The sequence below is a fragment of the Saimiri boliviensis genome, chromosome 10, assembly GCF_048565385.1.
Source record: "Saimiri boliviensis isolate mSaiBol1 chromosome 10, mSaiBol1.pri, whole genome shotgun sequence".
Classification (NCBI taxonomy): domain Eukaryota; kingdom Metazoa; phylum Chordata; class Mammalia; order Primates; family Cebidae; genus Saimiri; species Saimiri boliviensis.
The window spans coordinates 97,353,633-97,374,562 of record NC_133458.1 but is presented as its reverse complement, the minus strand read 5'-3'; the positions used below and the strand labels follow the sequence as shown (position 1 = coordinate 97,374,562).

Below are 20,930 nucleotides of genomic sequence, written 5' to 3'. Positions count from 1 at the left end.
CCTGCTGGATCAGAAATTCTGGGGGTGGGTCCCACAATCTGTTTTAACAGCCCCTCAGGTGACTCTAATACAAGATAATGTCTAAGAAACACTAGGTTCCCAAGAGGAATTACACACAGTACCAGCAAAACGGCATCATCAGGAACAGCCAAGATTCAAGGCACTTTTTGAGGGACTTGGGAGAAATGAGGGCTTAGTCCATCCATGTTGGGGAGAGGACAGAGGAAACGGGATTTAATAAATGCTCACATGGACTAAGGATTTTGATGATCTTCACTGTTGCCAAAGCCTTCAAGTTTAAGGTGAAAGTCAAGCCTTTCAACTCACTATGGGCTCTTACCTTCGCCTTTTGGACGTGACCTCTTTCAAAGAACAAAATATATGGCAGCTCAATTCATTAAGGTCACATCGGTGAAAATGTTTTTCTAAACACTAGGGAAGTCTTCTGCAGGAGCAGCCAGCAGAGCCTGACACACAAGGAGACTAATTTTCAGCCTTTGAGCATAAGTTTGATTTTGGAAGTATATCAAAATAACTGCTAAGTGGGTCATATAACATAGCCTGGTCATCTCCTTTAGAACTAAAGGAAGAGGTGGACCTGGAGACAAAGGAGAGAACACAGCCTCTGAAAGCAGAACCAGTGTCCCAGCTTGGGAACAAATCCCCCGAAACCTGGGGGCCTCTGGTGACTTACGCTGGTTGCAGGGCTCACATGCTATTGGGGCTAAGATCGATCTTTGCATTGACGTGACTTCTTCAGAGTGGCCCACCTGTTCATGGGAGAAAGCTGGCCCTGCATTGGATGTGGACCTCAGGCCTGTTTTAGTGGGCATTTATTATTCCCAAGACTTTATTGGTAGGCTCACAAGCCTGGAGATTTTCTGAACCTAACTCTCCAGGTAGAATCCAGAAAAGTCCAATTTCCAGTCTTCCTTGTAGTGAGGACACAGCAAGCCAATGGTGTTACGTGAGACTTTGATTCGGAAGTGGGTACCTTGAGGGAAGACGACTGAAAATGGAACCTGATTTGATAGTGAGAACAGCAGCAAACCTCTCTGCTTTCAAAGGTGGCAATAATTGTGAGGTCACGTCCCTGGCATGGAAGAGACGTCACTGGGGTGGCAGCAGCGACAGTGGCAGTGGCTTTGTCATCAGTCATGTGGCACAATATGGCTTCAGATGCCTTTTCTAGTTTCTCCAGCCTTATGAGAATTCTACGACCAGCTCGACATCTTTTTCATAATCTCCTTTTCTGACTTAGCCGGAATTATCTTCGTTGCTAGCAACTGAACATTATGACCAATATGAAAATGGACACTGGGATGGCGGCAGTCAACGGAACCTCGAGGAAATGAGGGCTATTTTGAATTGGTGATCTGGTCTGGCTGAGATTGATGGCTCAGAATATCCAGAAGTATTGGGGGATGGAGCCCTGGAAGCCAAGGGTGTACCTGTAGTTACCTGGGATGAAAAGCTCCCTGCGGTCAGGGCTTTGGGATATCTGGTAGGTATTCCTGAGGTACAGTATGAAGGTCATGATTCCACTCAGTTTCCATGATCCCTGGAGAGCCTTTGAGGCCAAGACTTCTAATTTCCTTTCTGAAGTCCTTCCTAGGCTCCCTCAGGCCCTCTCTCATATTTCTCCTTTGGAATCTTAAAGGCCACTGGGCCTTGTAGACTAGATTACTCTGGGATGATCAAATTTGGGGCAGTAGTGCTCCTCCCTTCCCTCCACTTCTGCCAAGTTACAGCCACCAGGAAAAACGGTAAAACATTTATTGAGTCATCTACAGCAGTGTGACATCCTTAAAATCCTGGACAAGATTGTGAGCACAACATTAATGGCAGCAGCGGTAGCAGTAAGGTCTGTGGGGCTTGTCTTTATTATGGGAGATGGAACCCAGGCTGGTCCAGCTCCCACGAGTGAGCCAGGAACCATGTCTGAGATGCCAGGGGCTGTACCACTCCAGCCCTGACAGAGGCAAAGCTACAGAAGACGGACATCAGACAAGACACAAATGGCCAAGTACAGACACATCTCAAGACTGAGTTCAGAAGGAGGAGGAATGGACACAACACCCAATTGAGAAATGTCCCAGATCCTTGAAGTTGACTCGCAGGGGAGTGGCAAGGAAATACTGCTATCACCCATATGGAAGTATGCTCACTCTAATCCCAACAGAAAACAATCAGCTGATACAGATGAAGCTAGAATTCTGTGTCCATCTGAGCCCTCTGGCCTCCCCCTTATTCCTGATGCTGGTGGTTTTACGAATGGGGCAAAGGTTAACTCAGGGAGGGCTCGAAGGAGTAGATAGACAGCAAGGAGTCCCTTTCAGCCATCTTCATCCCAGTAACAAGCCTCCATTTGTATAGTTTCCAAAATCTTGACATACAAGCCATCTCATCTCAACCTTACCCTTGGCCTGTGGGGCTAACAATGCCAACCATGTCCTCCCCATTATTCAGATTAGAAGGCCGAGGCCCAAAGAAGGTAAGCCCTGGATCACAGGGCAGGTGGCTAAGCCAGGGTTGAAAAGTAGGTCTCCCTATTACCATGCTGATTCCACTGCTTCTGCAGTAGAGTCCTGGACAACATTCTGTCACAAGAGCACCTCTCCTGTGCAAGGTTACATATATACTGCATGGCTGCATTGAGTGTCACATTCTGCTCATGTGCAAGGCTGTGCATATGTGAGCCACTTAGATTTATAAAAAATACTGGATCCCACCGTGGTGGCAGGCACCATGCTGTGTTTTCTCATCAGCCCAATGGGGAGGTTTGACCTACAGATCTCCAAGTTTCCTCCCAGCTTTAGCATTTTGTAAGCCTCAAAGACACACGGGGAATGAGTCAAGGTCACACAAGCCCCTAACAAAGCTTGAAGCCCAAGTCCCTGCTCCTTGGTCAGGGCTCTTCTAGCTGACTTCCATGGTCCCTGCGCTCAAGGAAGACTTTGATAACAAAGTATTAATGCTTGCTGGCTTCACTTTGGAGTAGTCATGAAGGAGGCAAGAGTATCACTCAAAAAGAGACCCTTTGAGCTTTCCCTTCCACAAACAGGGTCAGATGAGAGAAGTGAGTGGGCATCCTTGAGTGGGACTGTAGATACAGGTGTGTCTCAAGCCTCGGGCTTGGCTCTAGTTTCCGGGCCCTGCTCGGCAAATGAACCCACCTTGGAGGGGGCTGAGTTAGAGAGGAGTCACTGTAAGCCACTGGATGTGTCAAGCAGGGTGACAGAGCAACACACTGGTACAGAGAATGTGGCTTGTCATTAAGTCTGCAGTGCTAGGAGCCACCACAGGGCCACTGAACCACCGCCACCCACATTCCACACTTGAACCCCTTCTCTGGCTCCCTGACAGCCTCAGCATCCTTGACTTGGAATCTCATTTCCTCCAGGATAAGAGTCTTGCCCTGACACTCTCTGCCTAGTCCCTTGCTGGACAGTCGTGACAGGGAAAGAGATTTCTTCATCCCAAGAATGATTGGCATTATATATAATCCCAATTCGGCCCCTGTGGGTGAGTTTGGTCCTTCAGGATTGCACAAAATGAGAACCCGCTTCCCAGAAATAATCCTCAGCAGGGATGGAGTCTCACAAGGCTGCTCCTTCCCAGCCCCACTTTTCCCAAAATCTCTCAAGCTGTCTTGACATGACAGGATTTCTTAACCTTTCCTGGCCCAGGCAAATACCACAGTTCAGGGGCCCATTTCAAGTAGATGGCTGGTGTTTAGACAGTTCCAGAGATGCTTTGGGCTATATACAAATCATCTAGTCTCATTGCCCATTTTACAGATTTGAAAACACAGGGTCAGAGAGGGAAGAGTTTTACACAGACCTTATGCTGTCCTCCTACCGCCAGTGTTCCTGAAGGCCAGAACCTCCTGGAACATTGAGAATATATCAGTCCTGCTCACAGGACTGGCAAAAATTCAGACAGGAAAACCAACCAGCCAATAGGAACCAGCAAGCTCTAGGAGGACACAGGGCCGGGGCTCAGGAAGCAGCACAGTGCATGGGGTTCAGGGCCGATTTTGTTTTTGCTGTTTTGCGATGATGTCTCTATAATGCCAAAGTTTCTTCCACAATGAAACAGACCTGCTGCTGGGAGTGATGACGAATGAATGGGGTCGATCCCCAGGGGCTGCTCATTGGATCTGGATGAGGCACCGTATCCCAGCCACGTATATATGACTGTCTGTACGTCAGGCCCAAGGCACCTGCTCAAATGTCCGTGACCTAGTTCTTCCAGTCCTCCAGGTTCCACTGTGGTGTTCAAATGGAAGGGACAGAAGGTCCATCTCTAAGAAAGGAAAATAAATGGCATTCTGTCCATTCCTCTACACACACACACACACACACACACACACACACACACTCTCTCTCTCTCTCTCTCTCTCTCTCTCTCTCTCTCTCTCTCTCATGTGAGACACAATGATGCATGCCCTTTTACCTGCCTTGGCTTTGAACTGGAAAATCACTTAAGTACAGGGCAGGGAGCAACGTATCCACAGTCATGGCAGTCTGAACCCAACTGGAATAGAGTAGTACCCTGAACACCAGTCATGGCTCCTTCCAGGCAGCCCAGCCACCTTAGCAGTGTCCAAAGTGCAAGATGGCCACAGAAGCCTTGCTTCAGTAATACACACTAGTGCAGGCGGAGGGGACCAGGAGGTCAGGTGCAGGGTAGAAGGGCAACTGCATACTCCATGATCAGCCTGAGTCACCAAGCATGCCCGGGAAAGGTCAGGTGCCTCCTTTCTTCCTCTGGCTTTGCCAAAGACCCAGGGACTTACTTGACTGGCCAAAGACACGGGCTTCTCTCTAAATGACAGCAACAAGAGCCTTTTCCAGCCACTCTGAAAGCCACTCCAGAAACATTTTCCCAAGTCCCCCAGGCCCCTTCCTCTTTATAAAATGAAATAACAATCCTCTTCCACACAAAGTCCCCAAGCATTCCAGAACATCTTCATGAGACAAGCTGCAAACAGAACTTGGACAGGAGTAACACCAAACGCTGACGTGGAAAACTAGGCCACGCAGGGACCATGTACTCCAGCACTTCCCTCTACCTCCCCAGCTGGGCACTGCCCTATTTCACATTCTCAGGCTGAGGGTTTGCAGCCTGCAGCTGGGGGCCCAGGGACAGGTGGTGGGAAGCAAATACCCCATGAGAATGGGCATGGTGGGTGCGGCTTCTCCTGACACCCTAGCAGCCCATGGTGAGTCAAGGTCAAGGGCATATAAGGGACATCTTGGCAGAGGTCTCAGATTTCAATAGTTGAGTCCAGGCCCGAGGATCTGGTGTCTGGGACACCTTATCCATGGGGGTGGGAGTGGGGGTGGGAGAGCCCTGGGCCCCAGACTCAGGCGCATGGAGGCGAAAGGTGATTCAGGATTCACTGACATCACAGGCAGGCGGCTGGTTCATCCTAGTCATGGCTTTGACTTGGGGGAAATGGGGAGGGGAGGCCTTAGGGACTCTCTGGTGGGCGTGGTTGGAAACAGCTTCTGGAAGGCATCCATGTGGGTAGGAGAGGTGGACGGGAGGTGACCAGAAGAACGCTGCCCATCTTGAGCTGGGGTTAAATCAATGGAGATGGCAAAGGGTTTTCTTCCATGGGTCTCCCAAGCTGTGTGTCTCCCAATCACAGCCACATTTCTGGCTCTCGGCTCCTCTTGGGTCAAATGAAAAGCACCAGAACTTTTCCTGACCTATGGACTTCCCACCCAAACTGAAGTCTCTGATGAGAAGAGGCTTGGAGCTGTCCCACTGCCCTGGGACCCAGGAGCTGAACACCCAGACACCAAGATGCTGGGCGAGTGCCAGGAGATCTGCACCAAGGGCCGTTCTGGCCACACGAGCTGGCCCTCTGCTGGGCTTCGGGGACTTGGGCCCAGGACTGAGAGGAGCCCCACAGTGGCATGCACACTCCCGAGGGGTCACATCCAAAATCAGATGATGAGGGGGGCTGTTGGGACAGGTACCACGCCAGCTCCCACAGGCAAGCTCTCTTCAGCCTTAGCTCACGAGGCCTCACAGCTGAGGTCAGGCCATCACTGAGGCTGACCGAGACACAGATGGGTGGAACTGAGACCTGGCTGGAGGTGAGGAGGGACACGAGGAGAAAGGTATGGGACAACTTTTCCAAATTCGAGGAGTATTTACATGTCTGGGGTCAGGGCCCAGGGGACCACAGTGGGTGGGGCCCGTACCAAAATGAGGGAACAATCCTAGTCTGCCCTGCCTCCTTCTCCCCCTTGGGGAGCCAAGCTTCCAGCCCAGGGCCTGCCCAAGGGGAGGGAGGAGGCATGAACATGCGTGGGCTGGCGCCTGCCTGCAGTCCCAGCCTGTGGATGGAGGAGAGGAGGGAGGGGAGGGCAGCTCAGGTGGCCAGGTTGTCAGCGGGGAGACCAGACATGCGGATTTGGGAGCTGCTCTTGCTCAGGATGGAGAGCTGGGTGCCCCCGTTCACCCCACTGCTGGCCAGAGACGGATGTCGGTGCTTGAAGTCCACAGCGAAGTAACGGTTCACCTTCCAGCTTCGCCATTTTCGCTTGATCTCCGCTTGTACCTGCAGGGAGCAAACTGGGCGGTCACTTCCAGGTAGACATCCTCTCCAGCCTGCAGGCCCTTCCCAGGCTGACGCTGCCACCCCCAGCACCCTTCCCACTACCCAGTTGCAGCCTGCGGCCCTCAAGGTCTCCAGTGGGGACGTTCAGCGGCTATGGGCAGGCTCTGAGGAGCTGATCTGAACAGCTCTTCCCTTGCCACTTTCTGAGCAAGACTCTATAACGGCTTCCTGTTGTTTGCAGGCCAGGCAGAGACTAGTTCATCAGGTCTTTCAGGAAATCTTTAGCAAGCAGGGCAGGCGGATCAGGGAAGGATCGCCGCTCTTGGCTGAGCTGTAAGGGTGGGCTATACATTAGAATCACCTGTGAGGGGGCTTTAAAAATTCCAGATGCCCAGGCCATACCCCAGAACAATTACATCAAAATCTCTGCACAGAACCCAGACATGGTACTTTTTAAAAGTTTCCCAAGTGACTCCACTGGATAATCAGGGTTGGGAGTGGCTAAATAATGCACCCCTCTGGGTAAACACCCAGGTAGCTCTTAGCATGGTGAGTGGGGGCCGTGCCGAGTCTCGGCCTCCATGTAATTTCTCAGCCAAGTACCTTTGTGCAGTGCACAGACTGCACAACTGGAGGCAGAGCCTGCATCCACCCTCTCCGGTTCTAGCTCCTGCTTCCACTGCAGGCTCTGAACAAGCTATACTTCTGAGCTCTCCCGGCCACTCCCTGCAGGGCCCTTTCTGTCTCTCCTTGTCTGTCTTAATCGGACCCGTCGGTAGGTTGTTTGGGTGATCAGAGCCCAGTGTCTTTGTTCCTCAGATGCAAAAAGTGAGAGGAGCCTGGCAAGGTGACGCAGCTAAGACCCAAGCTCTGGTGCAAAGGCTCCTGCCTACTCTCAAGCCCACTCCAGCCATTCAGTCCCCACCCCTGCCCCAGCACCTCTGTTCTGGGTTGTGCTCAAGGGCTTCACTCCAACAGGCTACAGAGGGAGCCCTCAGACCACAGCGCTGGAAATGGAGTACTACTAGAAAGTTCCAGGTCTCTCCCTGGGGTCTCTTCCTAACCTTCAGTTTCCACTCTACCATGGGAGTTTGGGCCTGGCTAGTCAGCCAGCTGGGGGCAGCCCTGAGTGCTGGACAGCTCCTGGCTCAGCAGCTCTGCCTAGCACAGCCTCAGGACCTGTAGGTCCTGTGTCCTGTGCCCCGCCCTTCCTTATTGTCAATTCCTCCTCATCACTGAGCGTGTTAAGGGAGAGGACCCTCTCCAGGAGATTTGTGCTCAGCAGAGCCGATGCTTTTACCAGGAGCTTTGCTCTTCAGGTGGGGCCTTAGCTGCACAGCAGGCAAAGTGGGACAGATTCCAGCACAGGGTGTGGGTGTCGGGAGACCCTGGCAATACATAATGCCGGTAGCTGTGTGAGCAGCCCCTCCTGTCAGTGCTGGGAGCCTGGCACAGCCCCCTCTGAGGAGTTAGTCCCATGGGGCCAACAGGTGGATTCCCCATCTGCTCCCCAGAAAGCCCCATCCCCACCCCCACTGCAAAGAAGCCAGAAGGCCAAAGTCTTACCTCGCCATTCAGAAAACAGTAGAGAACAGCCACCACAAAGCCCTGGGAATTGAGAAAATGAGCCTGAGGATGCTGGCAAAGGAGCTTCTGAAATGCTGTTTGGGGCATGGAGGGGGTGACACCAGGAAGCAGGAAGACACCATGACCTGGATGGGGGCACCTGCCCAGGGGTCTGGGGGTAAGATGAGACACTTCTACTCTACCAAGATGGGCACACCCATGAGGCCACGTGGCTGGCGGCCGAGTCCTGTCCCACAGATACATTCTAGCTTTGGATTTCACATTCCCTTGATCAAATTCTTCCCATACCCAAGGGCCAGCTTTACCCCACTTGATACAAGAAGCCTTTCCTGAATGCCCTAGAATTTCTCTTAGCTCCAAACCAGCCTGCAGACTTCTGAGGGTAGGACCCCTCCAGAACAAAACAGATCTATGCCATCCTTGTCTCCCATCTCCTCAATCTGCCCTCCCTGGGCCAGATACTCTCATACACAGCCACGCAGAACACCACACAGTGAGCAAGTACTCCACACAGAGTAGGCACTTAGCTATCCTCTATGTGTTCTTTAAATCTACACCAAGCAAAGCGGGAGCATTTTCTTGAATATTGCAAATTAGTTCCCTGCAATCCCTATGCTCTGTACTGTCGCTTGAAGGTATTGGAAGAATGACGCTCAAGGACCCCAGAACTGGTCTGAGCACAGGGACAGGAGCCTTGGGCTCTGACTCCTGGGCCAGGGTTGTGTCTGAGCCCAGGAGGCCAGTCTCAGGTGAGACCCATGCTCAGTCTCACCAGACTAAGAACCTGGGCCAGGTTAAATGGCCTTGAATTAAAACAGTGGAGAAGGTCAAATCGGATATGGAGAGTAACTTTCTGGCCATGAAGATCAAATCCTAATTCAAACAGCTGGCTTAGGGAGATGTGCTTTATCTCTGGACACTCCAGGGAGTTGCCCCTGCCTTCATCCGCCCACTGCTGCTCCCGCCTGCTCATTCCTCACCATAATTCACCTAGCCCCTTACTCATTTCCAGTCTATTCACTCCTTCAGGCACAGAAGCAGCATTCTGCCCGCTTCTCATTCCCTCACTCATGTCTGCTCATGCACTTGGGCAGCTGGCTGGGCTCTCTGCTGGGGACCTAGATGTGGGTAGGATAGAACTCCAGGGGTGCATGGCCGAGAAAGCTGAAATCAGGATGTGGACACGCTGGGCTCTTGAGGCCACTCCACCCTGCACCCCAGGCTGCTGGGAGGTACAATCTCAGGTCACCCAGGGTGGGAGCTGAGAGCGGGGGCAGCTGGCTCAGGATACTCGGATGCAGCAAAGGCGAGACACCAGTATCGTCTTACAGGAGCCCCAAGGGTGGACAGCAGACAGGGCTCCCTTATCACCTTTACTCTAGTACTCATTTCACAGTCCAAGTTAAAGAGGCTCCAGCATCACCTACAGGTGAGCAACCTGGCCCTGGCTCCCAGTGAGTTCTGCCCTCCCCACAGGCCACACCTACCTGGAAGGAGCCCAGCCCCAGCTCAAACACGAGTCTTTCCCTTTTGCTGACATTCTCTGGGGAGAAGGCGAATACCGTGTAGTGGATTCCAAATAGTGGGATGAGCAGCAGGGTGGACCGGGCCAGCCGCCTGTCGGGAGAAAGCAAAACATCTGTTCTGGGAACTTCCAAGGCTCAGGGCCAGAGCCATGGAGGGCAGAGAACTCGGCCCCAGTCCTTTATTTTCTCCCCCAGCTGGGTCCCCTGTCCACAGACCCCTCAGCATTCTCTTCCAGTGCAAGCGGCCTGGGCTGCTAGGACTCTCTGGGATATTGGGGGTGGGGGACACCCCCAGTCTGCAGGGTACACAGTCAGTAGCCTATAGAACCACTGAAAATGTACACATGATATACAAGGACCCCTTGTGTGACCTGTAAAACCCTTGGGAAAAGCAAGATTGGGACAAAACACAGGGATCAGACTGAGAAGGCTTGAGGGAAATACGGGGTGCTCGGGCAGAGCAGCCACTCTCCTGTTCTGGAAGGAAGCCCCCTGTGCCTGAAAGGAGTAGCCCTGGATGGGCCACAGAGACAGTTGGCTTTTCAGAGTCTGGGGCTAGCCCAGACACTCACCAAGTGTTGGGGACGTGCTGATGACAGGGAGGCAAGGAAGGCACAGTGAGTGGACCACAGAGGAAGAAACTCGGGAGGAATCCTAAGAGGAACTTACTGACCCTGGGCATCAGCAATCTCCATCTGGGCAGGAGGAGCCTGTTGCCGGGAAACGGAGTCAAAGGTGGAGGAGAATGTCTGCTCTGAAGCAGACCAGGCAGGGAAGGAATGGTTAGAGAGTGTCTCCTGAGGCAGCTCTCCTGGGGCTCCGCTGCCTGCCTGCCTGCCTGCCTCTAGCCCTAGGCTGACAGCAGGCTGGGTCTCTGTTCTGAAGGCACAGAGTCACAGAGGCCCACAGCTAGGACACGGGGACCATGTGAACTTGGGAGCAGCCCCGTAGATCAGGTCCCACAAGGGTTCTCCCAGAGTGGGCACACTGGCTCCTGTGGGTCTCCCCAGAGAGGTCAGCCCTGCCCTGCAGATGTGGCCTGCCCCCAGGCTGCACCCTGCCAGCTCCTCCAGAGGATCAGCCTCCCCAGCTTCCATCAGAGCTAAGTCCCAGGGTATGGACAGCAGGCATGAGGCAGCCATTTGATTTGGGGCAATTACACCACATGTCCCTCTCTCCCTCATCCAGCCTTTCTGGAAGAGAATGTTCTGTTGAACATAGGAGCATTGGAGGTCTAGAGAAGCCAAACTCTTGGAGTCTGCGCGAGGCCTTTGACTTCCTAGGTTACACTGCGAGAGGAGAAGGAAGGAAGCAGGAAATAGGAGAGGGACAGCCCGAGGAGATCTTGAGGCAGAGGAAGCTCAGCCTGGAAAGGAAGAGGATCGTCACTGTGGGTGCCCATGCCCTCCCGCCCTGCTTGCAGACGAGGGCCAACAGGATCTGAGCAGGTCTGTGCTGAGCCCAGATGTGATCCTAACCGGTCCATCCTTCTAGCCTTCCTCTTATCTGTCTGTCTCGGATGGCAGCTCCCTGGGGATGGTACCTCATTTATCTGGGGCAGGGAGCCGATGCTGGGAAAATGCCTGTTCCATGAAGAAATCCATATAACACAGGCCTAGCATGACAGCCTCAGCATCCTCAAAACTGAATTCTCTTGGGCACTCGGGTCTTGTTCATCTCTGGTTGCCCCTGCCTGGTACCAGAAGGCAACAGGGAGTGTTTGTAGAAGGAATCAGTCAGGAGTGCATAGGGAAGTTGCCAGAGGACATGGATGTCCTGGGGACTCCTCTGTGGCCCTAACCATAGGGGCTACTTTTAAAAAGCTGTCTAGTGAAGGAGCCCAGGAAAGAAAGCTGGCCTCAGAACATGGCTGTGGCCCCTGCCTTCCTCTTCCTGGCTTCCGTTCCCACAGGAGGGACCACTTGCAAGTACTTGTCCCTGCAGTCTGAAAAGAGCCCTGGAAATGTGGTGGCATCACAGGGGATGGATTCAGAGTATGAGAAACCGTGACCTTTCAGGCCTTTCCCAGCAACAAGGTGGGTGCAGGGATGGTAGCGAGGGCATCCCACAGCACAGTCCGAGGCCAACACTCTTCCTCCCCAGCAGCCCCGCAGCAGCCCCAGAACAGTCGGGGACTTCTGAGGAGCCAGAACATTCCGGTGACTCCTTTGGCAGATGAGGCAGTAGGGACAGACAAAGGGTCTCTAGAGCCCGGGGTTCTGGGACTGTGCTTCTAAGGTGACCGAGGTCTTGGAATGGGAACATGTGATGTGAGCCACTATCCATAATGACAAAGGGCCCACGCCTCTGTCTTCCTGCCCTGAGGAGCCAGCAATGGGCAGAAGAGTATTAAAATATGAAGAAGGGCATCAGAGATGCCCAAATTACAGTGGGCTGCCCGGGAGGACAACGGCACCCTTAATAAAAGGGACATCCAAATTGAGTCTGCTATTCCAGTCATGGACCCCTTGGGGCAAAGTACTTAGGATTCTCTGGTTCAAATCCTCCCTCTGTTAATTAGTGGGGCCTTGAGTGAGCGACGTCATCTCTCGGCACTTCAGTTAACTCATCTGTAAAATGGTGTTGATACAAGGACCCCGCTCATAGAGTCGTGGGGATTGAGTGAGTTAATGCTGTCTCGCACACAAAATGCCGTGAACACTGGAGTGACGTTCCCTTCCCTGTGCAGGGGAAGGTCTATATGAACTCAGGCTCTAAGACTCTTGGAAATAATTTTGCAGTTGAAATCACTGAGGCTCAGAGAAGTTGGGGACTGAGGACGACCACACACCAGGTAGCAGTGGCAGAGAATGCGGGGCTGCTGCCTCAGGAAGCACCCACAACTGCCGCAGCTCCAAACCCACGCCCCACCGACCCACCCCATGACCACGAGGCTGAAGAGAACTCACAAGACACACAGACACCAACATGCAACAGCTGGGAATGGGTTGGGGCTGGGAGGCACAGGCCGGCTCTCCACTCTGCTCCGGCAGCGGCAGCGGCAGTGGCAGCATGCGTCCCCCACCCGTCAGGACTCCCGGCCATAGCCGGGGCCACGCACACTTACAGAGTAATGGTGGACAGTTCTGACATCTTGCATGAGTGCTGCTGAGCCCGCTGTGGCTTGCAGTAGCATTTCTGCACGCAGCTGCTGGGTGCGACAAGATTAGCACTTCTGTCAGCTGGGGGGCACCAGGCAGCGAAGACGCTCAGTTTACAGGGAAGGCAGAAAAGAGGAGGGTATGGAAACAGGGCCAGGGCAGTCATGTGGAGGAGAATGAGGGAGCCGAGGGCCAAGACATGGGCAGCTCTGGACAGAGAAATGCACACCTATATGTGGACATAAGTGTGCATGGCTGCACACGCACATACAAGCACTCACACTGGGGCCAGTGATAGGTGGGTGGCTTAGAGGAAACGTGTATTCACAAGGTGGCCTGGGCTGGGTCTCACACAGGGAGCCAGAGGCTGCCTCCAGAGTTGCCTACAAGCTTAGAGTACAGCCTCGTCCAGGTCCCACTCAAGATGAGAACTGGGAACACACTGCGGACCTTCTGCGCTGCCCAGCACAGGCAGCCTGAGCCTTGAATCAGGCCAGTTCTGGGCTTGGCTGTGAAGATCAACTTGGGTGTCCACTGGTCTTTCCCCTCTACCCTCTCCTCCTCCTCTGGTGGCATAGCTTCCTCCCTCAGCCCCCCAGCAACTCAGAATCAGCACATCCATAGGGGGCAGAGGTAAGTCAGATTGAATGGATTGTTCACTCTTCCCAACCTAAACTATTCCAATACAACAGCCACTACCCGCATGTGGCTATCTGAAGTTAAATTGACCAAATTAACTCACATCCACAGTTGTCTGGCCACACTCTAAGTGCTAAACAGCCACATGGGGCTAGTGGTTATCATACTGGACAGCACAGACATAGGGCACTTCCATCACTGCAGGGGGTTCTATGGGGGAGTGCTGGGCTGGACTTCTTGATAAAAGTTCAACAGGCGGGGACTGAAGACTGACAGCACTGCCCCATGGTCTGCAGAAAAAAAAAAAAAAAACACCTCAAGGAGGGGGGCCCAGGCTGCAGTCCTGCTCTACATTCTCCTGGGTGGACCCGGGCCTTCTCAGGGAGGTCTCTCCAGCCCACTGTGGTCCTGTTGGGGCTTAGGCTGACACAAGCCATGGTCACTTTTCCCTTCTCTAACAGATGTGTCGGGTAGCTGAAGAGTTGTGTCATCTTGTCCGATTGCAAGAGAATAGCTACTTTGCTGACCTTCCCCAGGTAACACATGGCTCTGAGGTTCCCGGTGCTGGCAAGTGAATTAATCAGATTGGACATGATGCAAATGAGGACAGATACAGAGACCACACCCTTGCCTTGTGTGATTCCAGCTCCTTAAGAGTAAGCCTGAAGGTACCTGACAAGTGGTGACGTGTCATTTTGCCGAGGGCAGAATTTGTGTCACTTCCAAGATGGGGCAAGCCCAGGCCCCTCCTGCATCTGTACATACTGGGTTTGGGGTTCTCATTCAATAAACAGCAGCTTGCAATTCATATCCCACTGTGGGGTGGGCACTACAGATCCCCTTTTCCAGAACAGAAATGCTGAGGTTTGGTTTGATGCTTTGCTACTCTGGCTGTGGTCCCCAGACTAGCAACACCAACACCACCTGAGAGCTTCTTAGAAATGCAGAATCCCAGGTGCCACCTCAGACCTGTGGTCAGAATCTGCATTTTAACAAGATCCTTGGGGGATCCACATGCATGCCAAATCTTGAGAAGTGCTGTTAGGTGGTATTCATCTGAGAAGGTTCTTCATGATTCCTCAATGAACGTCAAAGGTCTGTTTTCGTATACATACAAAGAGACTCAAGTAAGTATGTTTTTCTCAATCATTAAAAGAGCTTAACCGGGTATACAGAAATGGCAGCTATTCTATTCTTCAAATTTATTGTCTACCTTGCCCAAGCTGAAAAGTTGGGTAGTCTCAGGGTGGGCATAGGGGCTCACGCCTGTAATTCTAGCACTCTGGGAGGCCGGGGTGGGCAGATTGCCTGAGTTAAGGAGTTTGAGACCACCCCGGGCAATGCGGTGGGACTCCATCTCTACTGAAATACAAAAAATCAGCCAGGCATGGTGGCAGGCTCCTGTAGACCCAGCTACTTGGGAAGCTAAGGCAAGAGAATTGCTTGAACCCATGGGGCAGACGTTGCAGGGAGCCAAGATTGTACCACTGCACTTCAGCCTGGGCGACAGAGCAAGACTGTCTCAAAACAACAAACTTGGTTAGGTTAGTCTCTCCTATGGCCAGGGACACCTCAATCTTGGCTTGGGTAAACCACAGAAATCAGGGTCCAAGAGACCCCCAACTTCAGCCGTTGCCTCCTACACGTCAAGCTTAAACTCTCCAAATTCTAAAGTTCTGCTCTGCAGCCCTACTTTCTGTAGCTTCAAATTGTTTCTGTCCCTCTTGGACCCCCAGATGTTTCTATGGTAACCAGACTTCTCGAAAAGTATTCTAAAGACCATTTAGCGACAAGTTCACTGGGAAACCCTATACCTGGTGAAGTTGTGTGACTCTGATGGGGTGGGGGAGGGCAGGTCAAGGAGCAGCTTTGGGGAGGACTAGCCCTGGAGGGCTCTTGAAGATGAGTCTAAGGAAAAGGCTTTCCCCAAACCTTCAGTGGCTCTGCACAAAAAGACTCATGGAGAAGAAAGAGGACAAGTTGTGCAGAAAAGCCAAAGACGGGAGGAGAAGGAAAGATTTCAGAATCTCTGAAAAGTCAGGACAATTAAGGAACAGAGAAAATAAGTCAGGAAGACGAGATGAACCTAGACTGGCTGAGGCGATAAATTCTGAGCTGGATTCAAGAGAGGGTAACAACTCAGGCAAGGGTGTTGGGTGGGGCTGTCCGGACAGCAGAGCAGCCTGACTTGGAAGACCCTGTACCCCATCACAGGTACAGGGTCTACCTCCATGTCTGCAACTCGGGGAGCCTTGGCCTCCCGGACTGGCTCCACATGGCTTCACTGTGTGGTCCACAGGAAGGTCATGGCCATTTCCATGTCTCAGCCCTCACATCTGTCAGCCAGGGTTCCAGCACATGGTGTCTATGAGGGCCAAACTCCAGAAATGCTTCCGTAGCCCTCGTATGCAGGGCTAGTTGGTTATAGCCCTGGGAAACACCCAGAGGAATGCTAGACAGATTGCAGGAAGCATCCCTGTTGTCTTGATGCTTGCAATCCTAGGGATCAGCATGGTCTGGCCACGTGGTGGTCCACAGAATGTGGTGGACTGAGCTGAACACACTCCATAGGATCTCTCTTGATGCTAAAATGCTGTGCACCCCCAGAGCCCTGCCCAGTGCCAGAGGTACTCCCTACCACACTGGCACCCCAGCTAGCAGCACAGCTCACAGATTTGGAGAATTTCCTGCCCACCACCACCCCCTTAACCACGAGGACAAGCCACCCCTCCATGCTCCCAGCCAGCCTGGAGTGGTCCCAGTTGGGAAGTCTGGGCACCTGAGCTCAAGGTTTTGCTTGGCAACTGACTGCTGGGTCATCTTAGGTGGTTCCATTTTCCTTCTCTGGGCCTCAGTTTCTCTCTCTCTGCAACATGAGGGTAATGAGTGGCTGCTGCCAGCCCCTGACGTAAACTTTGAGAATCGAGTGCTCCTCAGCAGGGAAGGAGGTGTGTGGAAGTGGAAGATGGAGCCTATGTGCACTGGAAGGCTCTGGCTGTGGAGAAAGCCTAGACTGAAAGCCACCTGCCTGTACTTCTGCCTGGCCCGAGCACAGCTGCCTTCAGAGATGTGGGCATCCTCCCCAGTGGGGCCAAGGAGACCCCACAGGAGTACAGATGGGTTTTCCCTCCTCCACCCAAGCTGCAGCTTCCAATGCCTATCTTCCAGGGAGGAGGCCCCTGGAGTAAAGCCAGCTCACTTCAAGGCAGGGGGCCAAGGCCCTCCCGGAACAGTCAATGTCTACCCTGGAAGCCTCACCTCTCCCCTTTCTGAGCCAGTTACCTGCTCACAGAGGTCAACTCCAGTTAGGCCAGACCTGCCTGAGGCTGAGTGCCAACCCCAGCTAAGGGCTAAGCCCTCACCCCTGCCCCAGACCAAGTCAACCCTGAGCACATGCTGAGCCCTGGCCCAACCCTGATGCCCACTGCCCAAGTCCTGTCCCCAGCCACTCATTCTACCTGGAGCATCAGGTCAGGGAGGATGGGTGGCTCAGTGCCATCATCCCCCTGCAGAGGCCCCAGATCCCAACAGGTGTTTCTGAGGCTGGGCCAGGAACACCGTCTTGATCTATGGAGGACAAACCCTTTTCACCTGAACAGCTGGAACCAACCTACAGGAAAGGGAGTGAATGCTGGTCTGAGGGCACAGGCAGGGGGTCCTCTCGGGCTTTCTTGGGGACTCGCGGGTTTAAATTTGTTCTGGAAACAAGAGGAAAAAACCGGAGAGCTGTTGTGGGCAGATGAAGGGGCTTCTTGGTCCCACACATAACTTTGGTACCCAAGGGGACTCTGGCCTAGAACTTGGAATCTCCCTCTACCACCAATCCCTGCCCTCTCCACCTCCCCTCCAGCTGGCATTCTTCCCTCCTCCCAGAGCAGACACCTCCCAGCTCAAAGCCAGCTCTTCCAAGCACTCTGGGCTGAGGGGGCTTTCACACAGGCTAGAACCAGGGACCTCTTCTTCCAAGAAGCCTAAATGTGTACACTTGTTTAATGCTCTTTCCATCTGTAAATTCCTTGAGGACAGGGATGATGGTGGTGTCCAGCTTGAAGTGAAAGGCCTGCCTACGCCATAGCCATGGCTTCCTCCTACCTCCTGGCTTCATGGCACTTCACTGATAGCTAGTTCCCTCAGGTGCAAAATGGTGATGGTATTTAACAGTGGCTTACCTATTCCACCAGAGTCACTGGGTGTTTGCAAGTGTTAAATGTGCGTGGATGTGGTCATGAGCATTTCCAGGTGCTCTACAGTTCTCAGCAGCGTGGTCAATTGGATTACTACTCACATTGGCTGACAGGGTCTCCTTGACCCTGGAAGCACTCAAACATACTGCTGGACTTAATGGGATCAAGCTGATCCCCTCTCCTGTGTGGGAACTTCCACTTGGCTCACAGACTTCATCCACATGAGATTTTAATCATGGGTGCTCAAGACTAGCAGAGGTTTGGCTTTCTCTAAAAAAAGGATTTGCTGAGATTGCCAAAAGGTATTTTTTTTTAATTGCCAGAAGGAAACCAACTAGCTGGTTCTTTTATGTCTCAGATTAATACAGTACTTACATGTATAAACCATGTGCTAATTACAAGTTGTTCTTAGCTATGCGTTAGGAAGACCTAACAAGATTCAGGCTCCTGATCTGTGGAGAACCTGAAACCTCAGCTCATACTCCTTTCTCACCAGACCCTAGGAGTTCTTGTTGCCCAAAGGCAAAATGTCTGAGCTGGCAAAGTGTGTTCAGGCTTCGGTAGGGTATCCTATTTAGTAGGGAGAGCTGAGAGGACCCCCCAGAGAAGACATTGGGGGTCCTCAATAGAACAAATCCTACCAGGAAGGGGAGGAAATCAAGACCACTAGAGCTCAAATGAAAGATGAGGTTGACTTAGCTCCCTGTCAGATTCAAATATGGGAGACAACTGTTAGTGTGTGCCCCAATCCACACCCACGCAGGAGAAACTAAGGCCAGACAGAAGGGCAGTGTCCAACACTAGACAGGAGGGAGAGGGGAGCAGCAGAGCCCTATTTTGTAAATCCTTGAGATGAAGGCAGGAGTGATTTCTCTAGGGCAGGTTATATAGAAGCAGAGGGCTGGCCCCCCACCTCACAGTGCAGGGCCTCTAAGACTTGATGACTTATACTGACAAATAATTTTCTACTATATAATACATCTATATAAGCAAGAATTGAGACAGGGCTGAGAGAAGTGGGAAACTTGCAAAACATGAAGAAAACCACCAGTAAATGAACAGCAAAAAAAAAAAAAAAAAAAAAAAAAACTTACTGTCTAATGTAATGTGGTCATTGTACAAGCAGAGAAAACTCGGCTGAATATCCGAGGCCCTGTGCTAGTCCTCCACCCCCGAGGAAGGGCTTCCACATGGGGAGGTACCCAGGCTGAACAGATGGACAGACCAAGAGCAAGCTCCTCCCTGAGGGAGCCCCAAAGATCCTTAGGGAAGAATCTGGGATGTAGCCTCTGAGCGGTTCCTGCCTCTCCCTCTAGGAGAATGTCTGAGGAAGGGGTCCTGGGGAAGCCTGTACTGGGATCTCTCACTGTCCCACTTGTCATCTACTGGGCGGCCATCAAGGTTGTGACCCCAGGTTGGGGTCTCTGAAGGCAGGACCATGCACCCAATGATGCACCCAGTGAAGATACCTCAGCTCCTCCTCACCCACTTTCTTCTGAAGGAGCAGAGGAAGCCACACACATAGGGCTTTTGCCTTACCAACAGAAGGGCCCCAGGGACTGCCCTCAGAACCAGTGTGCCCATCCACCCCTCCAGCAAACCACAGGGGGCCGCCAACCTTCCTCCCCGGCATCAGAATGTCTCCATACCCCACACAACCAGCTGGTCATGTTCCCATTCACAAGGCCAGAGGTGGGAGGTAGAAGTTGCTCTGATTTCAGATATGAGACAGGATGGAGAAAGAAGTGGGGAAAGGCAGGCAAAGATAGGCTGTTAGGGACATGACTCCAGAAATACTTCTTGAAAATCAAATGGCCATGGAAGTGGAGAAAGCCCTATACTCTATGGTAAGAGGCTGCCCTCTAACCCAATAATCCCCAACCAATCAGATGTTCCTTGGGAAGGAAGGAGCTGAAGGAACAGAACCACATGCAGAGGCAGAGCTGCCCCTTGGGCCAGTGGAGGAAAGAAAGTACCCCACTTCCAACACCCAGATCAGTGAGAATGTGTCCACCCGACTCGCTAGTGGAAACTAGGCAACTTCCACAGTCTGGGCTGGGGGTGAGACTATCAGGCAACAGTGTATTCAATGGTATTCATGAGCTTCCCTCAGAAATAGGAACCCCAAAGGAAACTCAACTTCTAACCAACCAAGATTCCTAACTCTCCTAAGAAATCTGGTGTTTTCCATCTTGACTTTCCTAGTCAGGCTCTGTCAGGCTCTGTCCATCTCTCTCTCTCTCTCTCTCTCTCTCTCTCTCTCTCTCTCTCTCTCTCTCTGTCTGTCTGTCTGTCTCCCTGCTGACTTTCTCTTTCTCTCTCATTCTGTCTCTCTGCCCATCCATACAGCTGAGGAGCTCCTGGGTTGGCTGAAGGCTTCAAGGGCAACTATATTAAAGGCTACTTAAGAAAAAGATCTGGAAAAGCCAATGCTAGGCCACCTTATCAGCAAAGCCGCCTTCTGCCTGTGACCTGAATGCAAGGCCCGTGTGGCTGTCAGAAATAGCTGTGGCATCCACACAATGGTACTTACAAGTAGATGCTGGACTCATTGCCTCCCATGTCTGGAGACTGAAGTTTCTGCACAAGGATAACGATGATGCCAATAAAAAGCACAAAGTTAACCTGAGGAGCAAAAAAAAAAGACATGATTTTGGGCAAAGACTTTCTATACCTCTGCCTCAGCATAGGCTATTCTCCCACCTAGTCACGATCCCATCTACACTTCTTGTCCAAGACGGGGGCATAATAACTCACATTTATCTCCCCAGCCTCCCATAGTATCATTGAAATGATGAAGAGATAGAAGAAAAAGAGCTTCATAGGAATACAGGAAATAAGAAAGGACATCACAAGTATTCCGGAAAAGTAAGCTATTTTTAAAAGAGAAAATAAGATCAGGGTGATGGGAAAACTACAGCCCAAAAGAGATAAAGTAAGGCTGTTGCAGAAATGAGAGTTGTTCTCTAGAGAAATTCCAAGATCAGAGTCATCGAAGATGGGGAACCAGAATGGACAGCCATAAGCAAGGCTAATTAAAGGACTGCCTGGGAGTGGAAATCGCAGCATTGCCTTCAGATAGACTGGGGACAAAAGCTTCCTACAGAAAGTAGGAAGCTATGTGAACAGTGATCAAAAGAGGAGGAAGAGGAGCAAAGAAATAGAAACGAGGCACCATGTCAGGACACAATTCAATATCGTTGAGGCATAGCCAAAGCAGCCCTTGGAGGAAAAAAAAAAAAGCCAAAAACTGATTCAAAAACAATAAACACTGAAAAACACTTAAGCATTCAAATCAAAAGCTAGGGAAAGA

At 52.0% G+C, this 20,930-nt stretch overlaps 1 protein-coding gene across 6 annotated transcripts in view; it reads right to left on the bottom strand.

The window, feature by feature from the left end:
• Positions 1–1,758: 1,758 nt before the first annotated feature.
• The window catches only part of ADCYAP1R1 (ADCYAP receptor type I), a 57,636-nt gene continuing 38,464 nt past the window's right edge, over positions 1,759–20,930 (bottom strand). For 3 of the 6 annotated variants that reach the window (XM_003935186.4, XM_010345723.3, XM_010345724.3), the window contains 5 exons: positions 20,151–20,242; positions 12,761–12,844; positions 9,655–9,784; positions 8,147–8,188; positions 1,759–6,580 (listed from right to left, as the gene is read on the bottom strand). In XM_003935186.4, the coding sequence (XP_003935235.1) occupies positions 6,392–6,580; positions 8,147–8,188; positions 9,655–9,784; positions 12,761–12,844; positions 20,151–20,242 (537 nt within the window). In that variant the 3' untranslated portion in view covers positions 1,759–6,391. The remainder of the gene's footprint in view (positions 6,581–8,146; positions 8,189–9,654; positions 9,785–12,760; positions 12,845–20,150; positions 20,243–20,930) is intronic. The other 3 variants (XR_745828.3, XM_039473036.2, XM_003935187.4) reach the window with 3 other exon arrangements.